Source organism: Charadrius vociferus, unplaced genomic scaffold (assembly GCF_000708025.1).
Source record: "Charadrius vociferus isolate BGI_N301 unplaced genomic scaffold, ASM70802v2 scaffold738, whole genome shotgun sequence".
In the NCBI taxonomy this organism is placed as follows: Eukaryota; Metazoa; Chordata; class Aves; order Charadriiformes; family Charadriidae; genus Charadrius; species Charadrius vociferus.
In genome coordinates this window covers 392,770-405,844 of record NW_009649467.1, presented here as the reverse complement: position 1 = coordinate 405,844, position 13,075 = coordinate 392,770, and the positions used below count along the sequence as shown (strand labels likewise).

Genomic DNA, 13,075 nt, shown 5'->3' with positions numbered 1-13,075 from the left:
CTAATTTTCTTCACAGTCTAGCCCAACTCCTTCAGACTCCCTTCAGCTTCAATGGGAGTTAATTGAGAATGGAAATAATTTAATTGTTCAATCAAATAACAACTGACTGTTCTCAAGTGTTCTGCATGTGCTTAAGTGATTTGTAAGATCATGCTCCATAGTTTAAAACATATGAAAATAACCTTTGAACAGAGTCAGACTCAAGTTATTATATGTGGAAACTAATAAATGGAACCAGGCCCCTGGCTCGTTGAATTGGTTTCTTGGCTCTTCTGTCTCTAGCTACCCTGTTTCCACTTGCCCTGTTTTTTTTTTTTTTAGATCTCCCCATGAGGTTTGCAGAAGCAGCTGTATCAATACTCGCTTATTGAAAAAATGTTTTGCAAGGAGCTAGCTCAGGTGTTTTTGCATCCATGACATAGCGGATTTGTAACTGAATGAGCTGCCATGAATAACAGAGGAGGTGGCTCCATATGAGCTGATACCGCTTGTTCATTCCTGTGGGAAATAAGTTTATCTTTTGGGCATGTCTTCAGTAGGAGTCCATGGAAAAAGGCCATAAAATAGATGATTTTCCAATAGAAAAACACTTCCTCTTCTGAAATTATTTAACCTCAGGGCAGAAGAAACAGGGAATGCTGACTATGCTCTGATGATTGAATGAAGATGAGGAAGAAGACTATAACTGAAATATTTGTTGCGAAGAATCAAGGAATTGTGGGGTTTTCTTTAAGAACATTCTACATTAGCAGATGAAATCAGTGTTAGAAAACCCAAATGTCTAAATACAGTGATACAACTTCCAGGGATTCCTTAACAACAGCTGTTGCCCAAAAGTGTTTTCTGTCAAAGTAATTCTCTTCTGTGGTGCCAAAGCTGCTAAAGTTCGGGTAGAAAACTGAACTTAGAGTAACACTCTAGGTGATAAGACAATTTAGAGGACAAAGATGATGAAGAAATTGACCTGCATTTTGGAACATTTTAAAATGAATGTTAGTATAAGTATCGTGTTAGTCCTGATAGAATAGTGTTACCGTCCTGTGCTCAGTTTTATCTTGATGCTGGAACATGACTTATATTCACCAAACATCTGAAATCTGATGTTTTATGCCTTTATTTGGGTGAAGGTAGGGAATAGAGAATTTGTATGGGGCAGAGACAGAATTACAGAGGCAGATTTCGGGCTTTCAGCTCTGTTTCCCCTAGAGGTTCAGTCTGTATGGATTTGGTAAAGGCTCTATTGAGAAACAGTAATCTTAAACAATGAAACAGGCCAACACTTTCTTCAGATTCGTGTCTTGTGTTGTTTCACAATGTCAGTGCCCAGTACCTGGTTTCTCTTTACTTCAAACTCAACATGTAGTAAAGCAGTGATGAATTTCTGTGTTACTGACAGTCTTGCCACTGTAGCCTTCCATATTACACAGCTTGTCTTGGAGGAAGGACCATAAAACTCATGTCTTGTCATAAAGACAAAAAGACTTGCTTTCATGAATGTTGCAGTGCTGGTTATGCAATACTGTTTCTCACTGAGCATACGCAAATACTTGCATCAATTGCTTGCTTTCAGCAACATCCTTAGTCTACCTTAGTGGTTTACATTAGTGGCTTACAAATACTAGTATAGACTTAAATGTTGTACAGCAACAATGTGACTTTGATATCTTTATGGCTGTGCTGCTTCTGTTAACTGGTGTAAGCTGCAAACAAAAAACACCCAAAGATCTTTTGCAATTTCTTCACCCAAGAGGGAAAGCCTCTTGGGCATGGAGCAGCAGAAAATGTCAAACCAGCTGTAAGCTGTAACATAATCCAAATATCTTGCATTCTGCCAGGTAAATTGGTCCTAGATACTTACAGCTTCTCATAACTTCTTATGGCCTGCTGGTCTTTTTATACAACTACAATAAATGTCTGCCTATAAAGGAGAACGTGTAATTTTTGAGGAACAGCTTCAAAAGGATTTTGTTGTATACACACCAACTTTGCTGCATTAACAAACTTCAGTTCTTCCCCGTACAGTATAGATTCTTGTAAGGTAGTATCAAAGAAGAAATCAAATTATAAAGCTTGAAAGGGATTGGGAGATCTGAGCCTAAAAGCTTAAGAATTGGAATCAGTAGAGGTTTCTTCAATGTACTGATTACTTTTAAAACAGGTATAAGTATTTGTCGGTTAACCCTCACTGATGTTATGTTCTTTTTATTTTAAGGCCCACCAGCAGAGCAGAAAGGCAGATCGTTTGTTGGCAGCAGGGAAATATGAAGAAGCAATTTCTTGTCACAGAAAAGCTGCTGGTGAGTAGATATTTCTCACATTCCAGCTCTTAAAATCAATTTGTAGATTTGCATGCTTCATGTAAGTAGAATATTTAGTTACTTGCAGAATTTTTATTCTTAAAATGTGAATTCGTTTTTCAGTCCAGATCAAGCAACCCTTTGGAAACATTTTTTCCTCATATAAGCAGCTAAAGTCAGACCTTTCTTTCCAAAGTTGTTTTGATTGGGGGTGGTTATCACTCTGAAGGCAGTTCTTGACTGAAGATGAAGACAACACCTTGTGTCATGCACAAACTGCAGCTGGGAACCTGCTGTAAGGCAGTTTCACTTTACGCTTTGTATTTTCTTCACTGCTTTTATAGCTGAGGTCACCTGCTTTTTCTGTTGGTAAAGGAAACACTTAGACAAATGTTTGCTTACAAAAGTTTACTTGCTTCCCTTTCCTATAGTCTGAATCAAGACAGCTAAGAACAGGTGATGAGCTCAGCTTTTCCAGAACTCAAGTGAAACAGAGATTGCACTGTAGGCCTAGACGCTGCAACTGACAGCTTCTTCTAAGTGAGCCTTTGTGCATTTACCTGTCCATTTAACTACTCACGCTTAATTATTTGTGTTGGAGTCCATCAGCCATCTGACAGTGCTGCAACTGCTTGGCAAAAGAAGAAAGAGGAGGTCTTAATTGGTGCAACAAGTAGGACATTTCCAGTGACAGAGCTTGTGCGGAGACAAAATAAGTGGCTACTCTGAACATTGTAACCTAGATACCAGGCGTGCTCACTTCCCATTCATAAATACTAGAAAACACCATAAAATGAGAAAGTGATAGTTTTTTTCATATTTATGAATACTCAGAGCAATGAGGGGATAGCACTTACGTTTTAATATGTGGACTTTTCTTTTTTGTTTCCTTCACTTCATATATCAAGACAAAACCCAGAAATGCATTGAATGTTTATTGCTTTTTTTCATCTGATGATTCTATGCCATTATCTGACATCCTTCCAAATTTGGTCAAGAATTTCTAATATCTTGTCATTTTCAGCACTAGCAAGATGGGCTTAAAGTCTGAAGTGCTACTCTAACTGTAAGCCAGCACCTTTTCTGGTTTGGAGGGGAAGTTGAAAAAAGTGGGGAACTACAGACTATACCTCTTCATCAAGAATATAACTAAAAGGCATTACTTCATAATACTAGTGTGCCATGGATGAGACGATTTTACTTACCACATTTTGTCTTAAAATGCCTGTATGTTAAAAGCCTGGTCCTTAGCTGTGTTTCTTCCCTTCATGGGAAAGTTGTTCTTCTGGGACTTTCTGGAAATGGCTGCTGTCCTCTGAAAAACAAATCGGAACAACCTGAGCCAACAGGATGCCATGGGAAGGGTGTAGCATATATTAGACGATCTTACAGTAATTTTCTCAGACTTCTGAAAAACAGCAGGTGTTTCCAGCCACCGTAACTTGGTAAATATTTTGCCTCTGGACTGCTGCTTTTATGTGGGGATTCAGAACACAGAAGGTCTGAAATCTTTTCTTAACTTTTATGGAAATGTTAAGGTTTTGTAACCTTGTCCTAAATGTTTATCAATTTTCTCTTCTGCAGCATACCTTACAGATGCTATGAAGCTGACCCAGTCGGAGCAGGTGAGACCAAAGTGCAGCAGGCGCTAGGATCTGCCATAGCTCTGTTGTGCGCCTGTGTGTCATATAGTGGCCCTGATCATACCCCTCCTAGGCATTAGCCTACCCATAGTTTTCTGAACCCATGGCAACTGCACCAGGTGTTTTACAAATGCAGTGATGCTAGTCTTCCTTGAGAGTCTTTCCAAGTTTACGTGGAGCAGGGACAAGAAAACTACTAACTCATAGAAGGATTCTCCAACAATGGTTTCTAGTCTGCAAGGCATCTTCAAGTAGGTGATAAAACTAGTTTCATCTTTAACTTTTGCTGTGAGGCACTTAGGCTGTTTTGCTGAGACGCAAAGCTGAGCATTTCATTTACAGTCTGTAATTTTGGTTTTAGTCATCCTGACTGGGGGATCTCCAGAACAACCACCTTTCCTTATTCATTGCACAAATCTATCTCTCAATGCAGTAGTGTAGTCTGCTCAGCACTTTTACAGCACCAGGCTTTGAGTGTAAACAGTATTATCAAAGAAAATAACCCTTGGAGACCGGACATCCGTCTTTCCTCCAAAGGGTCATTCTTGTAGAAAAATGGTAGCCTCCTACCCGGGTTGTTCCTGTGAGTTATTAACCACCATGCCACCCCCTACATTAAATATGGCCGAATCATTTGGAGCCATATCTGGCCTTGGAGCACTTCTCTGCTTAGTGTTGGGTGTCATTAATATGTCTATGCAGATGCCATCACAGAACCATACAAACAGTTTTTATGAGTTAGCTAAAGTGTGGCTATGCAGGCCAAGTGAATCTCTTCCTTCTTGGTGTTGGTCATAGTTCAGTTGAACTCCTAATGCCTCCACTCAGAGGTATTATCATAGCCTGGTCAGTGACAAACAAACCAAAAAGACCAAATGTTAACTCACTCCTTCACGATCTTAGTAGTTATGCTAAATTTGGGTGACGTATCGGAATCTGTTGCCTCGTAGAAGCAGAGATCACTTCTTGTTGGATTTAGTCTCTGAATAACAAAAGCTCCTCCTCCTCCCTCAGGCATGCTGTGGTGCTGTTTATGTAAATATTTACTTGCATGTAACTTTACTTGTGTGAATATTCAGGTGGGATTCGGGATCACCAATTAAATTGTTTAATCTTTTTCTTACTCAGGCTCAGCTGTCACTGGAATTACAAAGGGATAGTCACATGAAACAGTTACTGCTCATCCAGGAGAGGTGGAAAAGGGCAAAGAGGGAGGAAAAACTGAAAGCCCAGCAGAATGCTGACAAGGAAATAGCCGCACATCTTCAGACTTCTTATAAGCCATCTGCTGAAGACTCTGATGATCAAAACGTATTGGTTCCTGTTACTCAGAAATACAGCCCTTCCACAGAGAAACATCCGCAGGATATTCAGGGAGTCTTTGACAGGGACCCGGATACACTATTATTTCTGCTTCAGAAAAAAAAGGAGCCGGTCGAAGCATGTATTGGGAGTAAAGCTCCAAAAGATGACAAAACAATAATAGAAGAGCAGGCAACCAAAATCGCAGATTTGAAACGGCACATAGAATTTCTTGTAGCAGAAAATGAGAGATTAAGGAGAGAGAATAAGCAGTTAAAAGCAGAAAGAGCTAGACTCCAAAAATCTCCAGTAGACAAGGAGTTGGATGTAGATGCCGACTTCGTCGAGAAGTCAGAGTTGTGGGGTCTGCAGCAACACTCAGAAGCTACTTCTTCAGCTGCAACTTGGCAGAAGTTTGCAACAACTGCTGGGAAGGCAAAGGACATTCCAATACCCAACCTTCCACCCCTGGACATCCCGTCCCCTGAACTCCCTCTGCTGGAATTTTCGGAAGATATACTGAAAGGACTGATGAATAGTTAAAAACCAGGAAAAGTGCTCAATGTAGTTACTCAAACTTAAGAAAAGGGAAAACCACCAGGACAATGGTGATCTGAGGGCAGAAACATCTAACACAATCCTACTGTTGGAGAAAAGGCATTAAAGCAACCTTGTTACTGTGAAACACACACACCATATCTGATCTACTTCATAGAAGTCAAAGGTACCATAATGGGTATAAGATGGCGAGCTCTTTAGTCTTTCTCCCAATGTTTCAAACCAAATGACTGCCTGGAGAATGTTTCAAGTAACACAATCCTTCAGGGTTTAAAAGTATGCTATAGGTAATAGTTATCTATAATGCCATAAATGATGGTGCAGAACCTAACTGTTATGGTTGCCAGTTGGCTACCACTTCATATTGAAAAATGCTTTCTAGCATGAATTTAAACTGTGCATTTCATTATGCATAACTTTGTTAATTCAGATACAGTGCAATTTATACACCTCCTAGATGGATTTATGTGCCACGCTCTATGACTCCTGACCATGTTAACCTCAAGTCAGGAGCGATTTTAATTTCCATTCTATGAAGGAACCAACTTATTAGTTCTGTTGACGAGTTTTTTTTGGGTTATCTGTTTACATAACTAATCAGGGTGCATCGAATCTAGCTATTGGTTTCTGTATAAAGTGACATTGTTTAAAAAAGAAAAATCTATACTTAAAGAAAAATACCCTTTTTGTTTTCAGTGATGCATGAATGGAAGTAATTCTAGTTGGCAGTATTTGATTGAAAAAGAAATTGTTTACAGCTTAACCTGATTCAAAAAGGATATGAAAATAAAAGCAAGGTGTTTTGACACTAAACGTGTGTTAAATCTCTACAAATGTTGCAGAGTATTAAAAAGAAAAAAACAAACAAACCACAAATTAAGATTTATACTAACAGTGTTAGTACACGTGTATGGCTGAACTTCTGTGTTCATCGTCCAGCAAATATGGGAAAGCTGGGATGAATTCGGAGGGCCTTGCCTGTATGTGAAGTGACTTGGCTAATAGCTGCCTTCTAACGCCTACAGAGCACTGAAGTGTCAGAGGAAGCAGCACGCTGGTTTTGCTCAGGGACAGGTGACCTGGCGCTGAACGAACATTGCCGTGAGAGCTACACACACTCGTTCAGGGTTTTGGTTTCTGAGGGGAGAGTGCAGCCCCTGCACTGGTGTTACCTGAGCCCAGGCTTTCCCGAGGAGGGGTGGTGCGATGTGGAGTGGAGGCATTAATTAACTTCAGCTGTTACTGATTAACAAAAAGCATTAAGTGTTGCAAGCTACCCCATTTTAAGTTATTCTTGTGCTGTTGCAAGGTAAGCTTGCTGTCTAAGGGTACATTTTTCTTCCAGAATAGATTTGGAAGTGCAGCAAGAACGCCTTACTGCTGTGCAAATTCTCCCCTTACCTCTGTATACCTGCTGTCTGCTATGCTTACTTGAAGGCGAGTAGGGACTGGAGGCTAGGAAAAGCCTACGGAAACAAAGGTAAGATAAGTTCGTTAGAGGAGGTCCCTTGTGCTGAACTGTAGCAGGGAACTAATCTTGCTGGGGGGAAAAGTTATTTTTCAGTTGGAGCAGTTTTAGCCATTTTTAGCCTGGCTACCTCTGCTGAAGAGTCAGCATTCTTTGAGGAGGGGGCTAGGGGAATTGCAAGCTCTGCCTTCTGTTTTTAAGACTAAACTGTCCCTTCATATAGAGCTGCATAAACAAAGCACCAGATCCACAGGAAGCAGGGGCAAAACTCCACACTGCTACTTTTGAAAGTGTTATTAAAACTTTTCTCCCTCCTGCAATGCAAATGTTTGTTTGTTCTTGCAGTCTGCCTACTCAACACATGACTGCTGCTGAAACCAAACTCCAGGCAGTGTGGCTTAGCACGAGTTTTCCACTCCCGTGAGCGATGCAGAAAGGAGACTGGGTGCAACGTTCCTTTAATAGGAGAGGAGCTCCGAGCTGCAGTACAAGCACCGCTAGCGTTACACAAGCCCCATGAAGGTGATGTGGAAAGCTGAGTATTTCTGTGTGATACAGAGACTCTCCTAGAGCCAGAGCAGGTGATACCAGTAAAGAGTCAGACCATGGCCTAGTGAACAGCACAGGGGCTCCTGCAGAAAGGAGGGCCCGAGCGCTGCCAGCGTCTTCTTTCCGTCCCTTCCACGCTGCAGCGCTGTCGGCCGTGACGCCTACAGAAAGACAGGCGTGTGGGAGCAGGTAGGATCACCCCTTTAGCAGCACGGGATGTTTGTAGAACATCCTACACCTGAGAATCCATTCAATAATGACTTTTCCTTATAAAATTCTTTACATTCCAGGGAAAAGGCTAAGCGTATGAAATAAGATAAAATATTTTAATTTTTCCAAGTAAGGAATTCTGTCTGAATTCTGAGTTTAGCAATCCCACAGTTCATTTAAAGAATGAAAGGTTGTATAGAGGAATACTCACCACTAGAGGACAAGTTTTATAGATATATAGTGATAATTCTGAGGAAATTCTTCACTAATGTGTGTCAGCAATTAGTTTATGCCCCAACAATTTAAAACTGTTTTAAATTAGGATTGCCTTTCAGCTTGTTTGAGTTCCGCCATCATGAAGTGACAAAACCGCCCGGCTTTCCTTCCCTGCACCTCTGGGTTAGTTGGCGTTATTGTTCACGCTCCTTTTCCGCGCTCCCTTCGTCGTCCGTCGCCCCCGCCCCCGGCCGGGGGGGACCCTACTCTCCCCTCCCCGGGTAGCCGCTTTCCGCGCGTTCGGTCGCCGCTTTCGGAACGTTTGGTTGCCACCGAACGCCACCTGGTGGTCGTGCTCGGCCAAAACGCGGAGCCCCGCTTTCCTCTGACGATGTCTTCTTCTTGCCCACTGCCGCACGACCTGGCTGGTTCCCCAGGCTTTCCAAAAATAAGGAAAAGGCGCTGTATGTCAATACTATGCAGAAAGTAAGCGATTTTGCGGCAACAACAACGTGGTAAGTTATCGGTGGTGACAGAGCGTGTAACCAAAGCCTGGCACAGTATGCGGAAAGATTCCCACAGGCGGTGGGTGAGTCTGATCTGTATTGTTTGATACTGGACAGAACTAAAAACTTCTGTGGTCCATTATTTTGAAGTGTCTCACCAAGAAACAATTTTAAACATGTGTCCAGACGCTGACTTCTATTCATAGACTTTGCTTTACCACAGAAACCACTCTTCTTGGAACACAGAAATATTATCCTGGTTGAATATAGCGAACATATGCTTTGCAAAAAGAAATTGTGATTACCCAAATCTCTGGCTGTTTCTCCAGAGAAGGAGAAACCAAAGAAAGGTAGCTGAGAAGCAACATGGAGTCTCCCGAGAATAAAATCTGCAGGCTGTACCACCAGTTGCTACTTGCGATGACAGCTAAAACCAAAATATTGAAGCCTTGGGTTATACATTTTGGTTTCATATAAAGGGAAAAGAGGATCTTGTGACCTCCTTCTCCTTAGAGAAGGAATTTCTATTTTCAGGAGCCTTGGCCTTGAGCTCTTTCCCACTCTCCTGTCAGCAGCAGCTCTTCAGCCATCTGCAATTCCTGTTGGCCTGCACTCAGTGATGGGGACTGCACCTCCTCTAGGCTGCCTTTCCCACAAAAGGTTGGACCAGATGATCGTTTGAGGTCCCTTCCAACCTGGGCTGTTCTGTGGTTCCTCGAAAGCAGGCTCGCTAGCAAAATGGATGGAGAAAAGCAAGTTACAGCCACGACAGCTGATAAAAATCCCTTACTGAATTTGACCAAAAATACAGTAGAAAACAAAATCAGCCAAACTGTTCAAAAGTAATCAGCGTGGTAGCGTGGCTGCCACAAACCAGGTACAGGCTGGACAGAATTTGCCAGGCCTTTCTGCCTGAGGATGAGGCCCGTAGAGTTCAACTGGATAAAAAGAAGTTCATTGCTCCCTACCGACTCAGAGCTGTGGCCATCTTTTCCTCCACCTCCTTTCTCTCCCATGTTTGTTTTGCCAGAAGTAACCGAAACTTACCCAGGCTTCTTGTCTTGCAATCATTTGAAGTGTTCCCTTCGGCCCATTTGCTGCAGGAGTTAAGGTATTACTGAGATCAAACAATGTGAAATCCTTAGAGCTGTGAAAATACAGGATTTCCTGCCTCAGAGCTACTAAACCCTACTCTTTAATTCCACTAAGGAAGCAGAGCGCTACGGTAAAACCACATGCCCAGGGACTGGAAAAAGAAACAGGCATCTGTGTCAAGAATATTGTTGGTATGGTTGGAAGGTACCAGAAATGTTCACTGTGAAACACAACAGTAAAAATCTTTCAGTCTACCACTTAGCTTTAGAAAGGGCTGTGTTTAAAACGCAACTGTTTGCACACAACGCATCAGGTAAAACATCTTCAGTTTGCTGTGAGGCAAGATTTTCCTAGTAGCTATATATAGACCATAACTTCCTTTTCAAAACCTACGAGAACAAATGCAGAAAGTGCAGAGGTTAGTTTGCGTGCGTGGCTGACGCCACACATCATTTTCTTCTCGGTCAGAGTTTCCGAGGTCGCCCTGCTGAGAAGGAAAGAAAGGGACGCAGCGGTGGACACTGGATCAGAGGAGCCCCCACGCCACTGCCTGCTCCCCTGGGCCACACACACCATGGGAACACAACGGCGGAGAAGGAGACGCAGCGCTCCTGCCAACAAAGCACAAGTCAAAAGGTGGGAGCGCAGCAGCGAGCCCAGATTGCGTGAGGCCGAGCCTGGGGGTTAGGAGGGGAAAGCACAGCAAAGCTTTAGACTGGGAGTCCCGACAGGGAGAGGCAGCATGTCCAGCGCGGATGTGGGGGAGAGCACAAACATCCTCCACGGGAAAGCAGCAGAACGAGGCAATGGCGGCTGTGGAAGGAGGAAGGAAAGGAAATTCCCAGTCGCGGGCACGGGGTGGGGAGGGCTGGCAGCCGCGAGAGCAGGAGAGGGCTTGACAGGATGTCACGGGAGAGGGGATGAACAAAATTACCACCTACCGAAAAGGTCAGAGAGCATGAGAACGTAGTGCTGATCGGATGGGGGTTTCGTTTATGCACACAGATCTGAGCAACTTCCGTGAAGCTGGAAGAGTAGAATAAATAGATTTTAAAATCAGATTGTTATAACCCCCTATGTCTGACCTGCGTAACGGGGACCACGGTTTCACTGCCGGCAACTCCAGCAATCCAGTAACTTCTGTTTCAGCTAAACCATACACCGCCATCTATCCACAAAGGAATACTTAAGGCCACAGCAGCCCCTCTTTATTGTTTGCTAATTACTTACTCTTCATTAGTTACCCCAGCAGTTGCGATAGGAAGAAGATCGCTGTGGTCATTTACTGTAGGGCAGTGCAGTGAATGGAGATGTCGATAAGGAGCTGGGAAGGGGTGAGGGAAAGAAGGGGGGTGTAGAGAGCAGCGCCCGCGGTTTGGCTGACTTTGAGACATGAGCTTTCAAAGGACAGAAAAACAGAGCGGAAGAGTTTCATGGAGAGCACAGCAGACCCAGCCAGAGCTTGGGTCTCAAGAGGAAGGTGGTGACACAGGTACTTCGTATTGTTGTCCTAGTGGTTGACAGTGTTCCTGCACTCAAACAGCTCCAGCTGATGTCATCAAATCCTTTTAGGTCTCCTGGAGTCTTTAGGAAAGGAAGATGGGAAAAACACGCCCAGTAACACCTCGCACAACATGGAAATGATCACGAGGGAAAAACAAACCTGAAAACCAACCAACTTCCCACAAGCCCCTCTTCAGTCTCAGATGGTGGCTATGGAAACCTCCTGCCACACTAGCAGCGAGCACAACGCCGGCCCGACTGCCTGCTCCGGCTTCCCGTGGGGGAGCAGGGAGCTCCGCTTCACTGCCACCAAGCTGCAAATCTTAAAGACACTGAATAAGCTGAATTTGGTACGCTAAATATTTAAAAAAACCCAGAATTTTTAGTTTCTTTTAGTGGTATTTGGAGTAGCTGTTACCTTTAACAATTTCTTGTGATCTGTTAACACGCATGCAGCACGTGACTTGCAGAGCCTTTTCCAGTTGAGGGCAATAAATCCCTTACAGCGCTCCCCGTCGTGCTCAGCTTGTGCCACATTTTCCTTGCTCTCTCGCTTTTGGCATCTTCATCTCCCATTAGTTACTGGGAAACGCTGTCATTGTTGCAGGCAATTTATGAGGCCGTCCCATCCACACCCACAGCACCTCCCAAAGTGATGTACAAAACGCATCACGTTATGTTTTTATGCATCACAAATCCATCAGACATACCCATTAACCACATTTTAAAACTATACACCTGGTTTAACTACCGTATCAATTCACCACAGGTAAACTCTTCTGAACAGATCAACTGGACAGTTAAACTCTACAGTGACTACAGAGAAGTCCTATTTATGCAGTTCAAACTACTTTATCGATTTATCTTTGCATCATCGGGCAACGCTCTGGTTCTGTGCCACACGCAGCAAAAAGGGAGACGCTAGATGGAACCAAGTTAAGAACGAGCTGCCCAGCACAGCAACGCTGCAACGCTAACTCCACGTATTTCTTTGCAACTTAAATTCCAAGTTTCCAAACCAACTAAATGAAGAAGTTCACTTTCGGAACCAGAAATTGCTTTCATGTTTCACTATTTCTTAAGGTAATTTGTATGGGGGTTTTGTGGCTTTTTTTGGTCACCCAGAATCCAGTCAGACATTGCCAGGCTGGGAGCATACCCAGCCTAGTTACTATCCCCTTTTGGACATGTCACACACAAGCTAACAGCTGCACCTAACATTTGATATCAAATCTAAACATTTGAATAGTTTTAATAATTTCAATCCATGTACACTTAAACTTTTCAAACTAACTCCAAGAGCTGGAATACTGCTCAACTGTCTAACAATTATCAGTATTAAATAAAACCAGATAAAATTCTTTTTGAACATCCATTATTTTGCTGTATTACTTGAACTGTAAAGAGCCAAGATGCTATAAACAAAAATTTGTGCTATAGAAATTCCTTTCCCCCTTCGCCCAAAGTAAGTGTTGGATTATTAAAGACAGAACATAAGCAATGTTCAAATTGTTTTACTCTTCCTGGAGCAGCCGTTGGAGCTGTGCTCCAGCACTTCCCCTCGCAGTTTGGTCTCAAACGCGGAGAGGGCGGAGCGGCGCAGGAGAAGCTGGAGGAAGGCTGCCCGCGCTCCCATCGGCCGGCGGGCGCCGTTACTGCCCGTGAACCGACGACTTGGGCTGTCACATGCAGAACGGGCACAAACACAAACAAACACGACAAGACAAC

At 43.2% G+C, this 13,075-nt stretch overlaps 1 protein-coding gene across 1 annotated transcript; it reads left to right on the top strand.

Annotated features, from left to right (window-relative positions):
- Window positions 1-2,564: 2,564 nt before the first annotated feature.
- NRBF2 (nuclear receptor binding factor 2) lies at window positions 2,565-6,602 on the top strand. Its single transcript, XM_009889801.1, has 3 exons — window positions 2,565-2,592; window positions 3,882-3,922; window positions 5,069-6,602. The coding sequence occupies exons 1-3, from the start codon at window positions 2,565-2,567 to the stop codon at window positions 5,783-5,785; spliced, it is 786 nt and encodes a 261-aa protein (XP_009888103.1). The 3' UTR covers window positions 5,786-6,602.
- Window positions 6,603-13,075: the final 6,473 nt, after the last annotated feature.

Coding starts and splice junctions, on each gene's coding strand:
- NRBF2 (XM_009889801.1), top strand. CDS start 2,565: ATGCACAAACTGCAGCTGGGAACCTGCT. Junction 2,593..3,881: donor ACTGCAGCTGGGAACCTGCT/GTAAGGCAGTTT, acceptor TCTCTTCTGCAG/CATACCTTACAGATGCTATG. Junction 3,923..5,068: donor AGCTGACCCAGTCGGAGCAG/GTGAGACCAAAG, acceptor TTTCTTACTCAG/GCTCAGCTGTCACTGGAATT.